General features: G+C 36.2%; 1 protein-coding gene across 2 annotated transcripts in view; it reads left to right on the top strand.

The window, feature by feature from the left end:
- The window catches only part of PTPN3 (protein tyrosine phosphatase non-receptor type 3), a 97,159-nt gene that overhangs the window by 59,790 nt on the left and 15,205 nt on the right, over positions 1-22,164 (top strand). For both annotated transcript variants that reach the window (XM_075704849.1, XM_075704848.1), the window contains 8 exons: positions 7,410-7,608; positions 8,598-8,675; positions 9,640-9,696; positions 14,662-14,818; positions 16,602-16,768; positions 19,539-19,629; positions 19,891-19,952; positions 20,771-20,917. In XM_075704849.1, the coding sequence (XP_075560964.1) occupies positions 7,410-7,608; positions 8,598-8,675; positions 9,640-9,696; positions 14,662-14,818; positions 16,602-16,768; positions 19,539-19,629; positions 19,891-19,952; positions 20,771-20,917 (958 nt within the window). The remainder of the gene's footprint in view (positions 1-7,409; positions 7,609-8,597; positions 8,676-9,639; positions 9,697-14,661; positions 14,819-16,601; positions 16,769-19,538; positions 19,630-19,890; positions 19,953-20,770; positions 20,918-22,164) is intronic.

Raw genomic sequence — 22,164 nt, 5'->3', positions numbered from 1 at the left:
GCTTATTTTTGACCTTGTAAATTCAGGTTTAATGGCTTGTGCTTTTCTAAAATGTTTTTATACTATAGGTGGAATAATTTGGAGTGTTAATATAGTTGTTGCTTGCCCTCTTAATGCCCTTTTTCATGTTTTTGAATGCACTTTTCTGAGTGGGAAGGGTACATGTTAGTAAGAATATATAACTTTATGTATATAAGGTGCTATTTTAAGGGAAAAAATAACTGGATTATTGCCTTGGAAAAGTAACCTGATAAAACTGTGCGGAGGGTCTTGCTACTTGAACTGTATTCAGTTTCTCTTGTTCACTCTGGAATTAAATAAACCAAAGATGTCTGTCTGGTTTAGAACAGCAGACTGCATAGGAACAAGTGTTTTGGTAGTTTTTTAGAGTAGACTCAGTGGCCTAACAGAAAAGATTAGCTGTGAAATTTTCTGTTTAACGTGTATTTCAGAAAGAAGATTACTGTAAAACACACTTCTAAGTGATGAGGTATAGTGTCAGTCAGTAAGAAAAACTCACTGACACATGAGGCATTATAGATCTTATAAAGTCATACATTGATTGGTGAGATAAATCTGGCTAGTTAATCATAGATGTGAGCATATGATGTATGAGGAGAACCAGAAGGCTGGGGAGGTTGTGGAGGGTTCGGTCACATTGTTGTCTTACTCTGCCAAAAGAGCGTTATCAAGAACATGGAGGCAACTCTTCTTGGAGGTGCACAGCAAAAACGTGTGAAGAAATGAATGCAAGTTACAGCAAGGGAAGTGCTCAAAAGACTGGGGCGGGGGAGGCGGGGGAAATCACACTGAGGTTAGTTAAGCCCTCGTACACATTGACAAAAAGGTGGAGGTGTTTCCATCCTTGGAGAACCTCAGAACGCAACATGACAAGGACCTGAACATCCTCATCTAACTTTGACGTTGGCTGCTCTTTGAACAAGAGTTTAGGTGATCTCTCAAGATCCTGTCCAACCTAAATTACTTGGAGTCTACAATTCTACTTGTTATAAATGCAATATATTCCTGCATAAGCCTTTCTCTTCAAGTTAAACATGCTTGCAAAGCTATAAACTTCTTTAACTTATATTCTAAAACTATCTTTTGCTCATGATATAGATGTCATAATGTGTACAGTGCCAGAGTTGGAGGGGAAGGAAATGAAATGATGAACTAGTATACAAAAAGGAAATTCACTTGCACTATGCTATGAATTTCTGGAAGTGCATATACGCTCCTGGTGTAAGTGTGATGCATCATCTGGTGAAGGTATTGCACTGAAAATAGATTTCCTGAACGTATGCTGTATTTGTTCAATTCTTTCAGCTTACCATTTTGGTAGACAATAAACTGTACTGTAGCTGCATAGTGATATTTAGTGAATGTGCTTTGGGAACACATCATCATTTTAACTAAAATATAATTCCTTTTGTGAACAAAACTTTTAAAGCACTACGGTTGATGAAAGTACCCTTCAGATGTATCCAGCCAAGTCCTAGTAACTACATTCTTGGTAGAAAATTGCAAATAATTTAAAAAAAAATTAAACTGCGTTATTTATCCTTAATTTTTAATCATATACAGATGTGTTCAATTCCTTGTTCTTACAAAATCTGCTGCATTCACAAGAGTCCATTGTCCTTGTTCATGTAGTTCAGTCTTTCTCAAGGAAGATGTCCTTCTAATACTCAGCAATGGATCTCAGAACATTTCGATTAGTTTCAAATTAAAGTTTTAAGACTACTACTAATAGACTTTTATGAGTTTTACTGTGTTCTTCCACTCAAATATATATGAAAATAGTACATGTATATATTTTGCTTATATGTAAACCTTTCTTTTTAAATATATATCCTTATTAAAATGTAGTACACTTTCCTTGCCAGTTCAAAAAACAATCATTTCGCATCCAAAAAGAAAGTCTCAAAGTTGAATTGAAAATCTGTGATAAGACAAATTTTGCAGCAAGCCCAGCAGTTGCAGAGTATCAGAATACATTAAACCTATATGGAAAGTAGGTAAACTGGAATATGGTCCATAGAGGCAAGGCAGAGTAACTGAAAGTATCCTTTTATGGGTGATGGCAGCAGCCTACAAATGTGGATGTTTCGAATTTATAGGAAATCACTGAAAAACTTGTGTATACTATGAAGTCTGCACATTTTTTCTCTAATGATACTCTTAAGTATGCAGTACAAAGAATCTACATGGCCTTCTTACACAGTCATTTTGTTCGTAGAAATGCTGAACATTAACTGTGCAAGTCATTCTGTATATAAACTTCTCTAAAATGCAGCAAAAAAGTTCTTCTGTAAATATCTCTTACTTATTTGGCTTATGAATAATAATCCCAGTTCTAATGGTGATCTCTCAGAAAAGAGGTGATAATGGAGGTGCTGGCACACAGTCTCCCCAGCCCTGCAGGTGTTACAGTAAAAGAAGCTTTAAGAACTTCAAGAACACCACAAGGGCATAAACCTACAGATGTTTCCTTCAGTTGTTTGTAAAGGGGGAGTTTTGCTACAGTTCTATTGTTTCAGTTGTCCCTTTTCTATCGGGGTTTTACTCTGCTGTAGTTTATCATCCTCAGTTCTCAGAATAGCAGAATTCCCTGGTAGGGCACACTGAAATGTGGAGGAGGGGTCTTTCCTTAAGACCTTTTCTTTCTGTCCTCCTGACAGAAGAGGAAAGTTAGACGTTTTGGTTTTTTTTCAGGGCAAAGAGTTTTATAATAAAGATTGTCACTGACAGAGCAATCCATAGTGAGTGAAAGATTGAAATGGCATCATTTTAGATATATTGTGGAGTAAGGAAGAGAAGTTACCTGCAGTTTTGAAGTGTTTGCTTGTTAGCTGCACCAATGGAAAGCTTAATCTCCTTGCAAGGAAGGGCGCTCTTTCTTGATGAAAAAGTTGAATGGCTGGTCTGGTGAGTGTTCTCTTTTACTGACTTAAAATGTGGTCCTTGTCCTATGTTGTGAAATGAGGAAGATATGTTAGTAAAATGTGGAATACTGACTTGTATAGCCAGAAAAGATCATCTAGTTATTCATGTTAACATATTGGTGAGTAATTAAATGTTAGAAATACTATTTAAGTTGTGGAGATCAAAATTCTGCACCTATAGCATGCTGAGCTACTAAGGACTTTAGGAAGACACAGCTGCATTGTCCATGATGAATGTTTTCAAGCATTGAATTTGGTCGATTTCTAGGTCAAATTTTTGGTTACCTTCTTCCACTTTAAGAGGTTACAGAATGATTCAGTAACTCTTTCAGAGCTGATATGTTTGAATTAAAGTGCAATAATTCAAGATAAACCTGCAGCAAATATTACTAAGAGTTTATATCCCACATCCAAGTCTCCAAATGTATTGGTGAGATGATGAAAAATTTGCTGCATGTTTATATGCAGTATATGAATGGAAGCCCAAGTTGTTTTCTGTCTCAAATGACCTCACGGGGGGGAGAGGGAGTATTATATTAAGATAATGAAATTGCATCGCTTTGCATCACAGTTTTATGGGGTGTAAATTTTTGGTGAAGGCTTTTGGAAGGGGTTAACTTATGGCAATGTGAATTCCACATAGAATTTGGTAACAGAGCTGTAGCTCTACTGTGGCAAAATGTAGAAAAGATGTACAGTTTCATTGTTCTTTGCCTCACAAAGAAATCAGCTTAAACGAAAATAATGTTTCTTTATTTTTAGCATCACTTCCTAAGGAAATAAGGCTTATGTCATTGCACTGCCTGTCTGCCTCTGTTCCCACTTTAGAAAGTCTGGACGATTGCAGTCAAATCTAATGTAGGAGTCCAGTTTTCAAAGATTCAAAGTTTTCTACAAGATTAGTGAAAGTCAGTGACTTAGGCAGAAAAAAAAAAAAAAAACCACAAAACTTGGACTGATCTTATCCTCTCACTGAGCAATTACAGTACAAGTTCAATGGTTGTCTGTTCCATTTAGATGTGGGCTCATCAGGCAGCGAGTGCACGTTCCCAAGGATCTGCTGTGCACTGCTGGCACTCGGGGTAAAAATGCTAATGGGGATTGCAAGTAAAAAGGACCAGAGGTATTTGTGGGAGAGTGGGGGTGGATGTCAGTGGAATCAGAAGGGGGGCATGACTGCAGTAAAAAAGGAAGTTAGTGCTTTAGAAGAATTTGAAGTACACACAACCCGAACCTCCACAAATCTTAGAAATCAAGCTTCACCATCTCTGCCTCTCAAGGAGGAATTTCTTCATATTGTAGGATACATATAAGGAAACTTAACTAGACTCATACTACTGCTGTTTTTGCTGTAGTTCTGATGAAATATAGTACGTAATTCTTAGTATTGAGGTTGTTTTAGAGAACAATAATTGAAAATTTACCTATATACTGTGAATTCCCTCCTATAACTTGACAATTCAACAATTCTATATTCAAACCAAACTACTCAAAGTTCGTATTTTTCCAGCATGGACTTATATCACTCCAGGTTCTTTGGTCACTACTTAATAAATTTGTAAAGTTGTCCCCTCTGCCCTAAACTTACTTTGCTTTGCAAGCACCTTTTTGATAACTTTTGCTTTCAAATTTATCTTAGTATCACAGCTATTGTTTTAATTGATGTACTGTAGTTTAGCTCACTGTTTCAGGTGATTTCTGATGAAGCTAATGGAATGCCTTGGAAAATGCTATGCACTGCAAATTTTGATTTCTTTTCCATGCTAGATTGTCCTCATCTGTGTAATCACTTCTGCTTTAGTTATGCTTTGTCTTAAAGTTCTCTGTCAACATCTGTTCTGCTCTTGCATTATGAGAATGTGTAAGAAAATTCATGCTTCTGAAGCAGCCTATGCTGCTCTTGTTACCTATACATAAAGATTTTTCTGCATTTGACTTTTTACAAAATACAGTCAGTGACATCTGTAGTCGTTGTGATCCACATCTAAAGCTTTCTTAAATGATGTAGTGTGTCTTGCTAAATAATTGCCTCTGTAAACTCCTACATAGTTTAAGTTGCGGTAGCAGATGTGTGTTGTCTGTAGTTGGGCTTGCACCAAAAGTGGAAGTGAGTGCTTAGAGCTGCCCTGGGATTTTTGTTGAGTGTTTCATAAATTCCATAATTGTCTGATTCAGACTTTCAGCATAGGATTAAGTATTCTTTAATTTACTGTGAGCACACCTTTTGGCTTTTATGTAGGCTTATTTCTTTTTTTATTAGAGTTTAGTTCTTGTTTTCCTAAAGATTTAACTTATGTTCATTTACTGGTTTGTGTTTGTTTTTTTTAAACAGGTCATCCGAACAAGAATCACCAAAGTGAGTTTTCTTTGAACTTTGTACTATAGAATCTCTAGCTTTAAGATATATAATAAAATACCTAACTTGAACTGATTTTTTTCAAAGTACTGGTCTTGTATGGTTAGAAGACACAACTAAATGTATAAACCAATGGAGATTGTAAAGATTTGTGAAAAAAAAAAGTTTTTTGGATCAAGATGTGGAAAGTCTTAAGTCCTAATACACCCCTAATCACTATTAACAAAAATGTTGGTTAAAAACTGCTGTAAAATTTTAATGATGCAAAAATACACTGGTAATTTTATCTGCTAACTCTTTATATAGTGCCAGAAGGCATTAACTGAAATGATTTATCATATTTTTCTGGTATTGTTAATTTTTTTTCTACAGTGAAAAATTATTATGATCTGTAATCTCAACTTGTAAGTGCATTTTTTTTTTTAAATTACTATGTTCTGAAAAACCTATTAGGATGTATTTACATATACAGTGTTCGTACTTGCTTACCATTGACCTCACAGGAATCGTGAAGAGTCCTGGAAGCTATCAGATAAAAACAAAATTTTGATTCCTGTAAGTGTCATTATATTTCACTACTTCAAAGTATTTTCAAATTGTTGAGAGTGCCAAGTTAATATCTCACGAACACTGAAAAAATATTTTCTGTAATAACTGAAAATTCTGCAACTGTGCATGAAACACTTCATTCCTATTGCCAAGTACACATAGTATAACTGAACATCAGAAATATTATGGCAAGAATAAGTTTGTTTGATAGCATCTTTCAGAACGTTTATGTCTGTTGCGGTCAGATTTCTACAAGCGGAGAAATAAGTGTTTGCATTATTAAAGTTTGCCACAGTGTGAGTCCTGTATGTTAAAAGCCTAAGCTACATTCTTCTATAGTGTAGTATTACTTCTTCATTGACAGCTAGCAGTGGCTGCTGGAAATGGTTCAGAAAAGCTCACATATATCGTTAGACTAGTACCAGAGCAGAGATGAATGCTCTAATTTACAAATTTCAGTGCCAGGGTTTACTTGCATATATTTCTGGTACTTTAACCCTGTGAAAATTTGATGTTGCTTTTAGGGATAAACTGCAGTAAATAACTAATAGCCTGTGTACTTCCAAGGATCAAATATGCTTCATTGCAGTGCTGGGTTGTCAGTAGCAGTGCAGAGTGTTCTTGCAAGATGTACTGCCACTGAGCATGATGATCTATCATGTAAGTGAAAGGTCTGTCTGCAGTGGGGTAATACAAGTAGCTAGGGCTCAGTTTTTGCCATAAGCAGCACTGTGTGTTAGTGATATGAAACAGTGTCTGAGCTGTACCTGCGCTTTCCCCAGGTCAGAGGTTTTCACAAAGTACTATATAGTATTTATAAAGACGGAGCAGTTCGTATGTATGGTATCTGTGAATTTGATCCAGTTAAAGAAGGGGTTTAGTTGTATTAGACAGAGGTCTGCATTTCATCCTCTTCAGAAGACGGCATGTAGCTAAATGAATGTTTGAATGTTCCTGGAGCACAACCAGGCAATTTGGCCAATTCTAAGATTTGAGGTGTTTGTTTACTTACCCATTTTTGTTATCCTTGAACTTTAAGGTTCTTGACTCACTAGGCCAGGTCTGCACCCCCATTTGATTCTGGGTCACAGAAAAGCAAAGCACCTTCTCCCAGAGGGATAAGGTTGAGATGGCACTTATAAAAGGGAGGAATGAAAAACAAGTGCTTTGCAAGAATGAAAGTGGAATCATGGCAAAAGGTTTTCATGGGTAGGATTGGCAACTGAAGTGCCTTTCCCCTGGGCTCCAGCTCTCTTCATGTTATTGTGATTTTCTGTACCACTGCAACAGTGCCTTTCACTGCTAACATCCAAATATTTTGCTAAAAATGTTTTTGCTACTCTTGTTTTGTCCATTCTTCTGGATGTCCACTAATCAAATGAGAAGCTTAGATCACACTCCAGTCCTGCTACCCCACACCTCAAGAAGTGGTGTTAAATCTAAAGTACAAAGTTGGCTTGCTCTTTTAACTGGGCAGTACATTTGTATGTTTTACTATTTAATTTAAAAGTCTGGATAACGATACCTTTGTAATATTTATTTATCGTTTTTAAATGAAGGAATGTATTGGGAAACAGTCCAACGCGGAGTTCACTGACCCGTACCTCACCTAAAGCCTTGGCTCAGTCTCCCAATGGAGTTGGTAACATTTCTGGCTCTTACCTGTTGGAAGGGGTCGATAAACAGTTCTTAGAAACATATGACAGTGTTACAAAAAGCAGCTCGACAGAAGATTCCAGTCAGTACTACTGCGATAAGGTATGGTCAGTTGCCTTCTTGTAAAGTCAAAACTAGTACTAAATGTAGCTTTGAACTGTAGATTAAGAACCCACAAAAAGTGTGGTTATATTCAAGGATTAGCATATTTTATGCAGTAATAAGAATAAATCTTGTCTTACTACTCAAATTTATCCAAGAACGTGTACACGGTATGATAGGCAAGCCTGCCAACTACATTGATTTCCATAGTGTTCAGGTTTCCAGAAGCATCTCCAGGGGAAGTTCCTAGTGGAATGGGAATACTTATGTGATTAAATCTTATTTCTCCAAGGAAAGATCAGATAGCTCAAGCTGCTGTATGTCTTGATAGCAGGCACAGCTGCTTTATCCCAGGCATCTCCTCTTTAGGATGGCTCAAAATCATCCTTTGAATTCTGCTCTGGCTAGAGAGCAGCTGCTCCCTGCTAGTGTTGTGGTAGTGGATCATTCTTCCCCTTTCTCCAGCATGTTTGAGTGATGCTGAACAGCCTCCCAACCTGCCTGTCCAGTAGTTGCTGCCAACATTTAATCCTTCTGGCTTGTGGATCTCTTGCAGAAGATACCAATGCACCCATTTACAGAAGAAAAATTGGGGAAAAAGTAGTCAGTTCATAGTCCTCAGAGCAGAATTGATTCAAAGATGTCGCACCTAACGTTTTTTTTTTCCTTTTAAGTCACCTCTAGTGAAGATGACACATTGAAAATTTTAATAGGAGTTATCAATTGAGAAAGCTAAGAGGAGCGTAACAATGTTAGGATAGAGCAAGCAGAGTGTGTATTTGCTGTTATGTATATTGCTATTTTTACAATTTAAAAGGTTACAATTGTGAGTGTGTTCTGTAACCTTAGCTTCTTCCTATTTTAAACATGGATTTACATAGAGTATTCTTGTTCAGCACATCTCAACTTGGATGCACTGTTTTCTAATTTGCTGCTATTTTCTTTTAAAAACTTGAAAAGTTTTGGTTTGTTTTTATTATGTATTACAGAATGACCTGATTGAAGGAGATTTACTTTTGGTACGTATCATACCAGATGAAGATGGCAAGTTTGGATTTAATCTAAAGGTAAAACAGCAATCTTTTAGTTATTTTTAAATGCTTTATAGAGATACTATGCTTTGACTTAATTATTTTTCATTTTTAATGCAGTGCTTTGGAGAAAGCAGTATATTCTACAGGAATTTCTTACGGACCGAGAGTTTTTACAAGTGGCAGCCTAATCCTTGAATGCTAAAGCAACATTTACAGAAAACAGCCTCTACTTGTTCTGTGGTTTTTAGTGGCAAATACTATGGGCATGGCACATTTCCAAAGCAGACTGCCTGTTTGGCTGTTTAAATATGAACTTGGAAGCCTAATTTAAGGCATCAACTTTTGGAAAATTGGTCCTCTCTATTATAAAACAAGTTAAATAGTTTGTGCTATCCAATTGAGTATATCCATTAAAAATCCTACTGGAAAGGTGAAAACTAATTTATGAAAAAAATGGAAATTACTATTGATAACTGACTATTGTAAATTTTTGACATTCCCTCACTGAAATTCCATTTAAGCAGATAGCATAAAGCAGCCATAATATCAAACTCGAGGCAGAGTTTGATCTTTTCACCTTGGGCAGTGATGTAATGTCATGTAAAGAGAATAAGGGAGTACAGTTGTCTAGATCTTTAATCCTACCTGATCCCTTGCAGGTTCATCACAACATCTAACACTGTCCGCCTTGCAAGTTCAAGTGTTGAATTAGGCTTGCTTGAAGGGTAGGGTTAGAATAAATGCTGCATTTGATCTGTTTATTGCCTATTAAAATATATGTCCAAGCAAAGACACTGGGTCTAGTTTACTGGAAATTGGTAGATTTAAAGACACCACACCCTCACCCCCCATTTACTGATGAAAATTCAGTCTTACTAACCCTGCCTGTAATGACAGTTTATATAAATACAAAAATAAGTGATTACTTGTTTTAAATGCTGCTTATGCTTATTATAATGATATATTTATGGTTGTTATTTACTTGACATTCCTCTAGGGTGGTGTAGACCAAAAAATGCCATTAGTGGTATCAAGAATAACTCCAGGATCACCTGTAAGTAAATTCTTAAGACTTTTAATCCCTCCCTTTATTACTCCCTCCACCACTCACACAAGTCCATACACATTGGAATTTGGAAACACATAACCAGTATGAGATAGCAGCTGTGCTATTCTCTTTAGAAGTTGATTTGACCAGTGGTTTCTTAAACCACAGATGACATGATCTGGAAGTGTTAGCCAAACAAGTTACCAGCAGAAAGCATGTTTGTTTCCCCCTGTCATCTCAAAAAGTGCATCTTGAACTGGAAAACGTTTGATATGGGGCAAGAGCGATGACTGAAGACATGAACAGTGTTCATTAAAGAAGTGAGTAGTCTGGGCCGCTGCAGCCTAGAGAAAAGAACTGGTTTAAGGGAGATGTAGTAGAGATCTGCAAGATTAGGAGCACTGTGAGCAGGGGATTCCAGCAGAAGATCTACAGGCTACCAAATTAAGTTAGTGAAAGTCAGGTTCTTCATGCTTAGTGAGGTAGTTCTTCAGGCATAAGATAATAGACCTGTGAAACTCTTTGACAAAGGCTGCCGTGGTTAAAATAATTTTGTGGGTGGTCAGGAGAGGACAAGTAGTTGGGAGAAAAACCTGCTAGCAGTTACTAAATAGACAGACCACAACAGGCTGAGGAAATCCTTGGGGCTAAAAATATTTATAGGATGGGAGAGTACTTGGCTGGGGAGAAGGGGTGTGGAATATGTTTGCTCTGTTCTTATTTTGCCATGGATTTTAGCTTGTGGAAATATTTATGGACAAGGTGGAACACCCATCAGAATCAGTACAGCCATTGAATTCTTCTGTTGAATTGTGAAATACTAACAATAATATAACATCTTGATAGCTTTTTTCTAAATAATTAGTACATAAATTTGTGAGGACATATGCTGTCTTATCTCACATTATTTTCAATCACCTTCTCCCAAAGCATATTTCCCAACTCTCATAAAATAATTTCAGTGCAAACTTGATAGGAAATATTGCTGGCTTAATCCTAAAAATCTGACGTATCTTGTAAACTTCTGAAATTTGATAATCAGTCACAGGACCGGTATCTACATGTTATGATGTAAATCAAGCTAAAACAGATTGTTTGAGAAGTTTTTTGTCACGTTTATGGTTTGTGGCTTGGCTTGTGTAGTGCATAGCACTCCTTTTGTGAACTACAATAATTATTCAAATAAAAGAGTAGGAAGAAATTATCATTATAACTTAAATCCACAATGTGAAAATAAAACAATCCTTAAAATGATTCACAGTCAACCTAGCAAATTTCTTAAGGGTGTTTTGAGATACTGAAGTTAACATAGGACAAACAGGCTCATTCCACAATCAGAGAATGAAATGCTTCTCCAGAGGTAGTGATTTCCTTTGGCAGATTTGGATTGTCTCCTGGGAAGTATTGATCTTTTTTTTTTTTTTTCTCTTGGATTGGAAAAGGACTGGACTTCTAACTTACAGACTGCATTTACGTGTCTCCAGTTGGTGGGATAAGCATAGATGTGAGTGACCAGTTAGCTCCCTAGCCTAGTAAGCCACCAAGCGAACAAGTTATCAAGGGTCAGGGAATAAATTGGAAACAGTTATCCAATACAATGTACTCAACAGCAGTGTTATAGAAATCACATCATGTTACAGCAAGAGGAAAAAAATATACTTTTTTTTAGAGCATAGCAGTATTAACCTTTATTAGATTGTTCTCCATAAATAAATTTTACCTGTTCTTGACTGTTTAATGAAATGTAGCTGATATTTGAAAGTCCAAGTTAAACAGCCTATGGAATGCATTTTTACATTGTATTAGCTCAATGATGCCTTTCCTTCATTGTATTTGCTACTATTTTGACTTGCACTAGACTCACTCATTACCCTGTAAGTTGTCCTCAGGAGTGCTGTTTGGTAATATTATTTGCTAAGATTTCTCAGGTTTGTAGGTCACTTTTTCCCACTTTGCTACAAAAAAGATGTGCGTTATTTGTGGAGGAGAGGAAACAAATATATTCACCAAAATAAGGCACTACTTTCCCTTTCACTTCCTAAAGTTCTTTTAAAAATCCCCCTCTAATACAGCAGCAATCTAGTATGCTGGGGAGATTGTAGGATAGAGTAGTCAAAATTGTTGTGGGAGAGCATTAAATCTAAAGAACCACCATTTATTGCATTTGGTACTTTTTCTTTTAACTAAAGTCCTATACTGGTTTGTTTGTTTGTTTTTTTTTTTTTTTCACAAACAGTATTAATGTTCTAAGGTGCTAAAGCAGTTGTTATGGTTTTATTTAATAGAGCTTCTCATTGAAAAAATAGTATACATGCTTCTTGGAGCAATAGCAAGGTGATTAGCATAAAATGAAACATTAGGTGTGTCAGTAGGACAGGAAGCCTTTGACATAATTAATTGTCTGGAAAAGCTCAGTGTGTGAAAAATCTACAAATTATGCTTACATGGAAGGAATTAATTTTCCTTCAAGATATATTTTATATAGTGAGATGATTCAAGTAATAGAGCTGAGGCATTAACATGTCTCATGATTAACAAAGTTTCTTTGAGCAAAGATATTAATCTCCATCTTTAATAAAGAATAATGGCAACCAGCCAAGAAATCTAAATTATAGGCAAATATAGGAGATCAGAAATGTCCATGTTCTTGTTGACTTCTTGACTCTCTTAGACTGACCTGATATGGTATTTATATCACACTAGAGACTAATTTATATCTCAGACAATAATATTTCTGAGTGATTAAATCAATCAATCAATCATAATTGCATTCTTCGGTCTTGCCTTTGTAAATTGTACAAAATATGGCAAGGGAGCTTTTGGGGAGCTGTGAATACCTAGTTCAATCAAGTGTTGAAGAACACCACAGCTGTTCCTAATTCCCATTCTTCTTCTGTTTACATTTGTCTTTTTTATCAATCATTGTCAATCTTCCCTATCCTTCATTATTTTCAATCCTTGTTTCTTTGGAAAAAGTTGGGGGAAACTATTCCTTTTTTTAATTTTTAAGCAGCTTTTCTGCTTGGGATTTTTTCATCTTGCATACATCTATCTTTTTTTCTCTCTTCTTTCTCTTCGCCTTTATCTGTTTTGTGGCACTCATACATGTCTTAAGTTTTCTTTCTTTTTACTTTATTCTTTGGCACAAGTGACTCCCAATTTATTTTCTTCTTCATATCCTTGCTTCTCTTGCCCCCACCCTCCCTCTTACTCTGCATTTTTCTTCTTGTTGGTTCCGTCATTATCATTTCCATTTCCATCTCGTCCTATTTTTTACTTGGTAATGCAGTACATCACTGACAAACTTACTTTAGGAGCCATCAGTGCAAGGCATAACCAGGATCGGGGCTAACTAGAACATCTTGTTCACATTTGGAGGGTTCATGATGTTTTTTGATAGGGCTAATAACACTGGATGAATAAAGTTCAGGGAACCTGTGCTGGCATTAAGGAAATACAGGGAACAACTATAATTAGAGAGTAACAGTAAAGGTCTATGTCTCATTCATATAACAAATAAAATGGAGTGTGTATATATGTGTGTGTGTATATATGTATATATAAGTATATCACTCTTGTGGTAGCTGGGTACTTCCTAGACAAAATAAAAATTAGGGTAGCAGTGAAAATAAAATTGTTACACTACTTGACACTCAAAGGTTGTAGAATCCTGCACATTCATATTGCAGAATCACAGAAGATTGGAAGGGACCTGGAGGTCATCTTGTCCAACCCCCCCCAGCTCAAGGGTCACCTAGAGCCAGTTGCCCGGGACTGTGTCCAGATGCCTTTTGAATACTCCAAGGTGGGAGACTCCACAATGTCTCTGGGCAAGCTGCTCCAGTGCTTGGTCACCCTCACAGTAAAAAAGTGTTTCCTGATGTTCAGAACAGCCTCCTGTGTTTCAGTTTGTGCCCACAGCCTCTTGTCCTGTCGCTGGGTGCCACTGAAGAGAGCCTGGCTCGATCTTCTCTGCACCTTCCCTTCAAGTATTTATATATTTTGACAAGACCCTCTCTGAGCCTTTTCTTCTCTAGGCTCAACACTCACAGCTCTCTTAGCCTTTCCTCATACGAGAGATGCTCTAGTCCCTTAATCTTCTTCATAGCATCATCATCATACTCTGGCCATAGCTTGAATTGCTTTGCACTGGACTTGGAGCTAAGCACACTAAGAAGTGTGGCAGAAAAAAGCCAAACAAACCCTAGAGTTCAGCAGTTAATCTAAATTGCTGTATCTAAGACAAGACACAATGTAAGTTTTCATGTGAGATGGGGAAAACCTTGTTCTAGTGTTCTCTGCAGCACAGGTAGCAGAAGAATTTGTCACAAATGCCAGTGTACTTGAGCATCATAGGTTGAGCACTTACCTGCATATTCTTGTTAAAACTTTCAGTGAATGAAGTGAGGAAGAATGTTCTCTATTTGTAGATATCATTTGACATCCACCAAACAAGAATGTGATGAATAACAAAAATAGAAAATGTGTATGGATTTCTTTAAGTTTTAAAAATTGCATGCCTGGGGAATGTTATATTACTTAAATGATGTTCAGCAAAATCATGTTTGGAATTCTCAGTATTCACTGCATAAAAACTGAAGCATGTTATATGCCCAAAATACTTCTTCCAGAAACTCATTTGCAAATGGCTATAACCAGTGGTTGTTGAGGCTTGAGTCTGAAAATTAGATCTTTAAGAGCAATCTGATGGTGGCTGTTTGATAAATACAGATTCTTTTTATAGCTATCAATATGCTGTTTGAACTGTTTCTCATCTTCATTGAGAGGCTTTGAAGCAAGAAAGACATCTTCAGATCTGAATCCTGTGATAGAACTTCTGATACCGAAGATGAAACCTTGTCAGGAGAACTCTGAAGACTTTGCTTACATGATGAACTTAATATCCTAATGTGTTCCTGCTTACATGACTGGATGTAATGACATTAATGTGTTTCTTTGGTCTTGAAACAGGCTGATAAATGCATTCCAAAACTGAATGAAGGTGATCAGATAGTGTTAATTAATGGCCGAGATATCTCAGAGCACACGCATGACCAGGTGGTCATGTTCATAAAAGCCAGCAGAGAATCTCACACGAGAGAGCTTGCACTTTTGGTCAGGCGGAAAGGTAACTGGGCTAATTTTATTCACTTTTAATGTTTTTGAGACTGTTGCTGTTATGGTTGGTGGTATACCCTCTTCTGTTTACATACATGTGTTCTCAGTGCACTGGGAACAGAACAGGTCTGTGCTAAAAATTAGATCTCCCTGCATTTGAATTAGGAGTACAAATAGTTTTAACTGTATGGGTTCTTACCACTGCAACAAATAATCTTATCAAGTTGGAATTTCTTCTTATTTTTTAAATCTAAAAATCTATAAGAACAAACAGTCCTTTGCAAAAGTTTGGGGATTTTTTTGTAAATACAGCATGATTTCACAAATCCCCAATTGTAGGTTTGCAAATATCCGTGGGTTGTTCCCCAGCACAATTATACAATGAAACAAGTCAAATAAGCTGCTTTCTTTCTTTTTTTTTTTTTTTTTCTCTTTTCTCTTTTTCCATCCTTACAAGTGTAGACATTTTGTGACAATACTGAGCTAACATGTGCTGGCTTCTTGCTAAACTGCTGCCAGCAAATGGGAGACAATCTCTGAAATATGCAGGGACTTAAGCCTGTATATTTAGAATATGAGGAACCCATCCAGCTTGGTTGTGCTTGCTCCATATTTAAACACATGCAGATCCTGAGAGCTTTCAGATGATGTGAAACTTGAGTTTATTATTTACTTTCCTTAAGAGCTATGGTAGGACCTTAACACACATGATTATGGAAGGGCTTTGCACAGAGTTTCTGATTACATTAAGACTTAAAAATCTGAAGGGATTATGTATCACTGGGAAATGGAGGGAATGAAACTGCCTAAATAATATGTACTTCTGTAGCATTTACTTTATTTAAAATTTCATGTGTTTCTAGGAAGACAAATGGGCTCTTGGCCTTGTTTTCTGTGAACAGTCTTGTTCCTGTTATTGTAGGCTTTTCCACTGGCTCTATGCAGTATTTAGTCTTCCCTTAACTTTTCTAGTCCCCTTCCTACTTGCAGATAAGAGAAGTCTGCTCTTAGCTAAAGATAACCTGTGGCTCCATGCCAGTCATTTGTATAGGCATGAGTATGGACAGCTCCCCACTTTCTGAAGTTTGGCAGGTATGAGCCATTCTGGTCATTGCAGAGAATAACCTCAGCTGGACACATTTGGTGGTACAATAGCTTTCACAGAGATAGAACTGCTGTGTAGATGAATTCATTAATGTTTGTCATGTTCTTGAACATGTTAGCAAGGAATGTCATGGAAAACTGACTAATAATTTATTTTGTAGTTAGTTCCTTCAATGTTAGCATAAGAAATTGCAAAAGATAATTCAATTGCTTCTCTAATGGCAAGGGAGTACAACATAAGTATGTTTGTGTTTGTTTTGCTGTTGGGGGTCCAAACTTATGTAAGCTTCTTAGAGATATTGTATCAATTACACTTTAAACTTTTTTAGGCAAAACTCATTTGTTTTTTACCATGGTGGATATTGTGATTCATTAGCCTATTCAGCAGTTCATTCTGTAAGACAAGGTTGCAGCAAAAAAACGCTTTGTGCTTGGAAATCAAGTTCTTTGCCTTCACAGATAGGCACCTTGAGGAGTTTCATTTTCTGAAAGATTGTAAGGACATTTTACTCTTAGTAGTTTCTACAGTAATATAGTACATAAAGAAATACAGTTAAATGTATTGCTGTTTGCTTTCCTGAGGCCTTGTCTTTGCAAACTTTGTTCTTGCAAGCTGGTAAATTTTAGTGTGTGTTGCAAACACATTAGTGGTGTATGTAACGGATTTTAATTTTCAATACATCTTTCAGTAGTTAAACAGTTTGTGGAGCCTAAATCAGAAGATGAAGCTGATTCCCACAATCTCCCAGAAACTCTTCTTCCTATCTGTTCTGAATATGGTGGTGATACACTGGAGGAGTCTATGGAGCAGCTAAAGAAAGGGCTGGAAAGTGGAACTGTCCTTATTCAGTTTGAGGTAGGTAATACTCAACTCTCAAATGCCATTAATATAGACCAATAGCTGTGACCAGCAAGTAATGTAAGGGCTTAATTAATTGTAAATCTCATTGCTCCTGTTCAGTCTTATCTCAAGAGAGCAAGAATGTGACTTGCCCATCAGTTTCACCCTTCACTACTTAGGATAGGGAAGAATGAATTATCAGTCCTGCATAAAACATCATCTGCTGAGAAAAATGTGTATTTAATAAACATGTTTCTAGCCCAAGTACCCAAAGCTCACTAAAATAATTAAGAAAAAAATATTAGTTTATTGAGTAGAATAGTGGGGTTTTGACAAAGGTCAGTCTTGTACTTTGTTTCTTTTTCCATGCTGCTCAGTGACATTTCTAAAACATCTTTGATACCTTAAGTTAGGGTTTCAAGTTCTCATGTGTTACCTTCTTTCATGGAATAACAGAAGCAACTTGACCATTCCTCATCTTTTTCTATTAGAAGATGATGTGAAAGTGTTGGAATGTTAATTTCCGTTTGCAGGACATTTGTAATGTCCGGTTCTGTGGTGTTTCTCCCTGGCGATCTAAAAACACTGATGGTTACTTCTTGGGCAGATTACTTCATAGGTGAGATTCCCCTGCATGTAGGAACATGAGAATTAATATTTGTCATATTCTTCAACATGTTAGCAGGGAATGTCATAGAAAACTGACTAATAAAATGGTTTTATAGTTTATTAAATTACTTCCTTCAGTGTTAGCGTAACAAATTCTAAAAGATAATTTAGCTGCTTCTCTAATGGCAAGGGAGTACAGTGTATGTATGTTTGTGCTTGTTTTGCTGTTGTGGGTCCAAACATTTGTAGTAACTTTGGAGAAAACCTGGTTATTATGACTATAAATTTCACATTGTTGAGTTCTGGAGTTAACCCTTTGTGATGCTGAAAACTTACAGAACAGCAATACAGTCTTTCCCCATTTTGATCTTTTTCCGTCACTGTTTTTTTCAAATGCCATAAGATTTAATGGTGGTGGCTGAAGAGTTGTGGTATTGCTTATTGCATAACCACTCTTTTTATGAGGTTTGCTTTGTTTCCAAGATTTCTTAGAGTTAAGATTCTGCTTTTTTTTAAGGAATTGTACAGCACTGGTTGCAATGCAGCAATAGCAATGAGTCTAGCTATTGAAATAGTAACTCAAAAGATATGAACTAGCCTTTCAATGCTTTGTTGATTTTCAAAGTTGTTGACTAAATTTGTGCACAAAATTCCTGTAATAATCTTCATAGGACATTTGATCCTTTATGACTTTTTTTCCTGACAGCATTTATAAAAGGATATTACTGATGTTACTAAAAAAGCGCAAAACCTTTTTGAAATCTAATAAACTAGGGGACAGCTTAGTGGTCTTCTTTCTTTGAGTTCATTGTTTAGTGATCTTCAGAAGCAGAGGCAATTGCAACATCACCTCATCAGCTTTGGTGGCTCTCAAACTTTCCATTCACCTTAGTAAAATAGTAAATAATTAGCCACTAGACTATGAATAATTAAGTTTTTTCCAGAATATCTTCCTCCAGTTAAGCAGAATTTAAGAAATCTGTCAATGGCAAATGGCTTTTTGCCAGGCAACAATAATGAAACTCCAGGATTGTTACTTAACATTAAATTATTCTTCCTTGTCTCCCAACAAAAGCAGAAATTGCAACTTGGCTCTAGTAAAATGGAACATGAGTTATAACTGATAGAAGCTGTTTGGTTACATGTATTATCAAGTTCTCTTCTCACATGGCTTGTTTATGCTGTTCAAGTTGAAAAACATGGTGAGCTGTGATACCGAGTCCTAGGATTCAGTAAATCTCACAGTAAACTTTTTGTGTGTTATTCCTTTTCTCTCAACCAAAGTAGGGGATTTTAGCCTCCTATTTGTTTCATTCAATTTTATGTATAGAACCATATTCTAAACCTTCATTAAACATGTAAGATATAATGAGGTCTTTGGTAAGTGTTCAATGAAGTCCATAAAACTCTGGCACAGACAGGTTAATAACTCAGTTGTAAGTTGTTCTCATGTATGTTTAATACAAAAAAGTTGTAGTTGTATAATTGCGTTTCCTCATTTTTTTGTTGTTGTTTTTCCCCCTCTGTACCTTTTGTTGTCTTGTATAATGCACTTAATGTATTTTGACCTTAATTATTTTTGGTTATATATTTGTATGCCTACATTTACTCCAGATAAAGTTTGCAAGATAGATGTTGGCCCAAAAGAAGGGAAGTTGCATGTTAAGATCTTGTGTTAAATTGAAGCTTTGTTTTTTCAGATACTTGCATGATTGAATGTGATGGTTTTAGTCCAGAGAATAGAAGTTTGTTTTAATTTTTTGTATTACAGTTGATTCCAGAAAATATCAATCTGCACCAATTTTTTTCTTCTGATGTCATCTTCTGCTCACTTCTTCCACTCTCAACCTATGTTTTCCTTCTGGCAAACATATAAGAAAAAGGCAACCTTGCAGGGAAACAGTTTATATCAATGAGTCTTAAGCTTTTTTCCTCTTCCCTCCCCCCCCCGCCCGAAAATTCTTCTAGACAGGGTGATGGGCTAGCAATAACAGAAATTCTTGTCATGTTAAAAGAAAAAACCTCTCAAGTGAATTTTGCAGATGGTTAGGAAAAAGATTAAAGAAAATAACTTACGATATTTTTTTCCAGTCATGTATTTTCATGTGGATCTGTTTAGTGTGTATAGCATAATCACATCCCTTGAAATCCTACCATTTTTCATTCTGTCTTGCAGCAACTTTATAGAAAGAAACCGGGATTGGCTGTTACATGTGCAAAGGTACCTCAGAATATGGACAAGAATAGATACAAAGATGTTCTACCATGTGAGTATTAAGTATAGACTTTCTGCCTATTTTGCTTTATCCTCTAAATGATAGCTTATAAAACTTGTATTGAACTTCTTGATTAAAGATTTCATTATATAATCAAAGTTGTATAATTGTGCATCGTATCTTCTAAAAGGTTATTTATTTTGGTTTGTATTCTGCTGTTTGTGTGCGTGCAACTCCTCAGTTTTTTGACTTAATAGAAGGGAAGCATGCACCTTCATCGCTAATTTGATTCCCTCTATTTTTTGTGTGCAGATGATGCCACAAGGATAATATTGCAAGGAGATGAAGATTACATTAATGCGAATTACGTGAATGTAAGTCATACATAGACCTGCATTTGCCCACTTTCTATATTGTAATAGCAGGCTAAATTTAGCCTTTTTAAGGAATAAGGGTTTTTTCATTTTATGTTTTGGGGATTTGTAAATGTAAAAGATGTAAAGATTCATAATGTAAAAGATGAAGTGTCTCTTGTGAAACAGATACACATCCTGATACACAGTAGATGCAAGCATGTGGTATACACTGTGATACATGCAGTGTCTTTAACCAGTAAAAATTGTTTTACTTTTCCGTATACTGCCAATGCTGAGGTTGTCTCCTATAGCTTAAAACTAAGCCTTTTTCCCTCTAGAACCACTTATGGCCTACCAACTATGCTATGAAGGCTCCAGAAGATAAACTGGAGCCCTGATTGCCCTAATCATGTGTGTATGCTTGTGTCAGATACTTAAGTTAAACACCTAAATCACAGAATCAACTATTAACTTACTGTGTCTAGATCAGACAATAAACAGTTTTTGCTAGTGTCCCTTTGGTATATCTTGCCATTATTCCTTACTAAATATTAAAGAAAATTGGAAAGTTTTGCAGTTTAAAGTTTTCAAATACCTTTTCACTATTAATCATCTCTTCCTAGTTCAGCATGAAGGACTATAGTATCTATAGTATACATCTGGTTTAAGTTAAATATTTAGAGATTTTTCACATAACAAATTGTGATCTTGATTGTCTTATTACTCAGCTTGTAACCTTAATCTTCCCTTAACTTGAATGAAATGCTGAATTAAAGAAAAACAGTACTTGAGCAGTGAGAGCAAACTTTACATAGGATTTTTCTTTCTCTTTATAGATGGAAATTCCTTCTGTGGGTATTGTGAACAGGTACATTGCTACTCAGGGGCCTCTTCCACACACATGTGCACACTTCTGGCAAGTAGTCTGGGATCACAAGTTGTCGCTGATCATCATGTTAACAACTCTCACTGAACGAGGACGAGTAAGTGTTCAGGTTCTTTGTATGCTGAAGAAATGTATTGTGCCTTTAAACTTTTTTCCCATTGTTATGATTTAGTAACCCTAAAATAGGCCAGCTTATTCTGTTGAATCATTTCTCTGAAGGCCAGGCTTTCTGAATTACTTAAAGGAACAGATACTCTGCAACTTTCTTTTTTTTTATGCTTCTTTGAAAACAAACCAACAATCTGATAAACAGAAATTACTGCATTGACTCCCATTTTGCTGATCAGCCAGGTACGAAGTGCTGTCCTTTTTTTTTCCCCCCTGAGAACTGGGCTCCATGTTGCAGTTGTTCTAATGATTCGGCAGACATCTGTGTTGAGCAGATTGAGCAAAACCTGCAGTCTGCCTTCAAAGGAGAGTCTGCCATTGCAGTACTTACTAGTTTTAGCATGCAGGTGGTCAGAATTTAACCTGCTTACTTTTATTTGTCATAGGATCTTTCCTAGAATTGGTCTGATAATTCTTTTAATTCTGTTTAAATAAATTCTAGCACTCCATTAATTTCAGAGTAATACAGTGAAAAATAAAGCAATATCCGGTGTATTCTGTTGTACTTTGATTTAACATATCCTTTGTAGTTTTAAAGATTTTTAGATGATTAGCATACATAAAGGGATTGTTTTTGAAGTTCTAGAAGCTGAAAACTGAACAGTTGTTTGGCTATTTTAAGAGGTGGAGAAGATGATGACTCTTGTATGCCTTCACTGTAGCCTTTATCTATATTTCCTATGTGATCTATCCTAAACTATCAAATTTATCTGGCATCCCAGTCAAAATAAAAATGTTTTTGGAAAGCAATAGAGCAAGTATTTCAGGTCCTAAACAGCATAATGATTGAGACAAGCAAGGACAGTTAAGCAACAATGTAATTCTTCACTGAAATGTATGAAGGAAGTGTGAAAGCTGAAAAGCAATAGATTTTAACCATGGTCAGGTTACGTAGCTGTTCATGGAGGCAGACATTATTGAACACCATCTGGCACAAAAATGCTCCTTCCATCTTTCGACTGTATTGCAGCCAAAATAGCTTCCTGCTTTCTTTTCCTTCTATTGAGGAGAAACACAGATTAATACTGGTCTGTACTTTGCCCAGTGAGTTGGAACCTTCCAGGTGATTTGTTGCTAACTTCTAACCATCGTTCTAGTACATTTATACACCAATGCTTTTTCTGAGTTTTGTTTACTTTCAGAGATATTTTACATTTGCCTAGTTTGTGGGTAAAT

Source organism: Pelecanus crispus, chromosome 2, assembly GCF_030463565.1.
Source record: "Pelecanus crispus isolate bPelCri1 chromosome 2, bPelCri1.pri, whole genome shotgun sequence".
NCBI classification, from domain to species: domain Eukaryota; kingdom Metazoa; phylum Chordata; class Aves; order Pelecaniformes; family Pelecanidae; genus Pelecanus; species Pelecanus crispus.
Note: the sequence above shows the minus strand (reverse complement) of the source record. Positions and strands in the feature narration are given on the sequence as shown.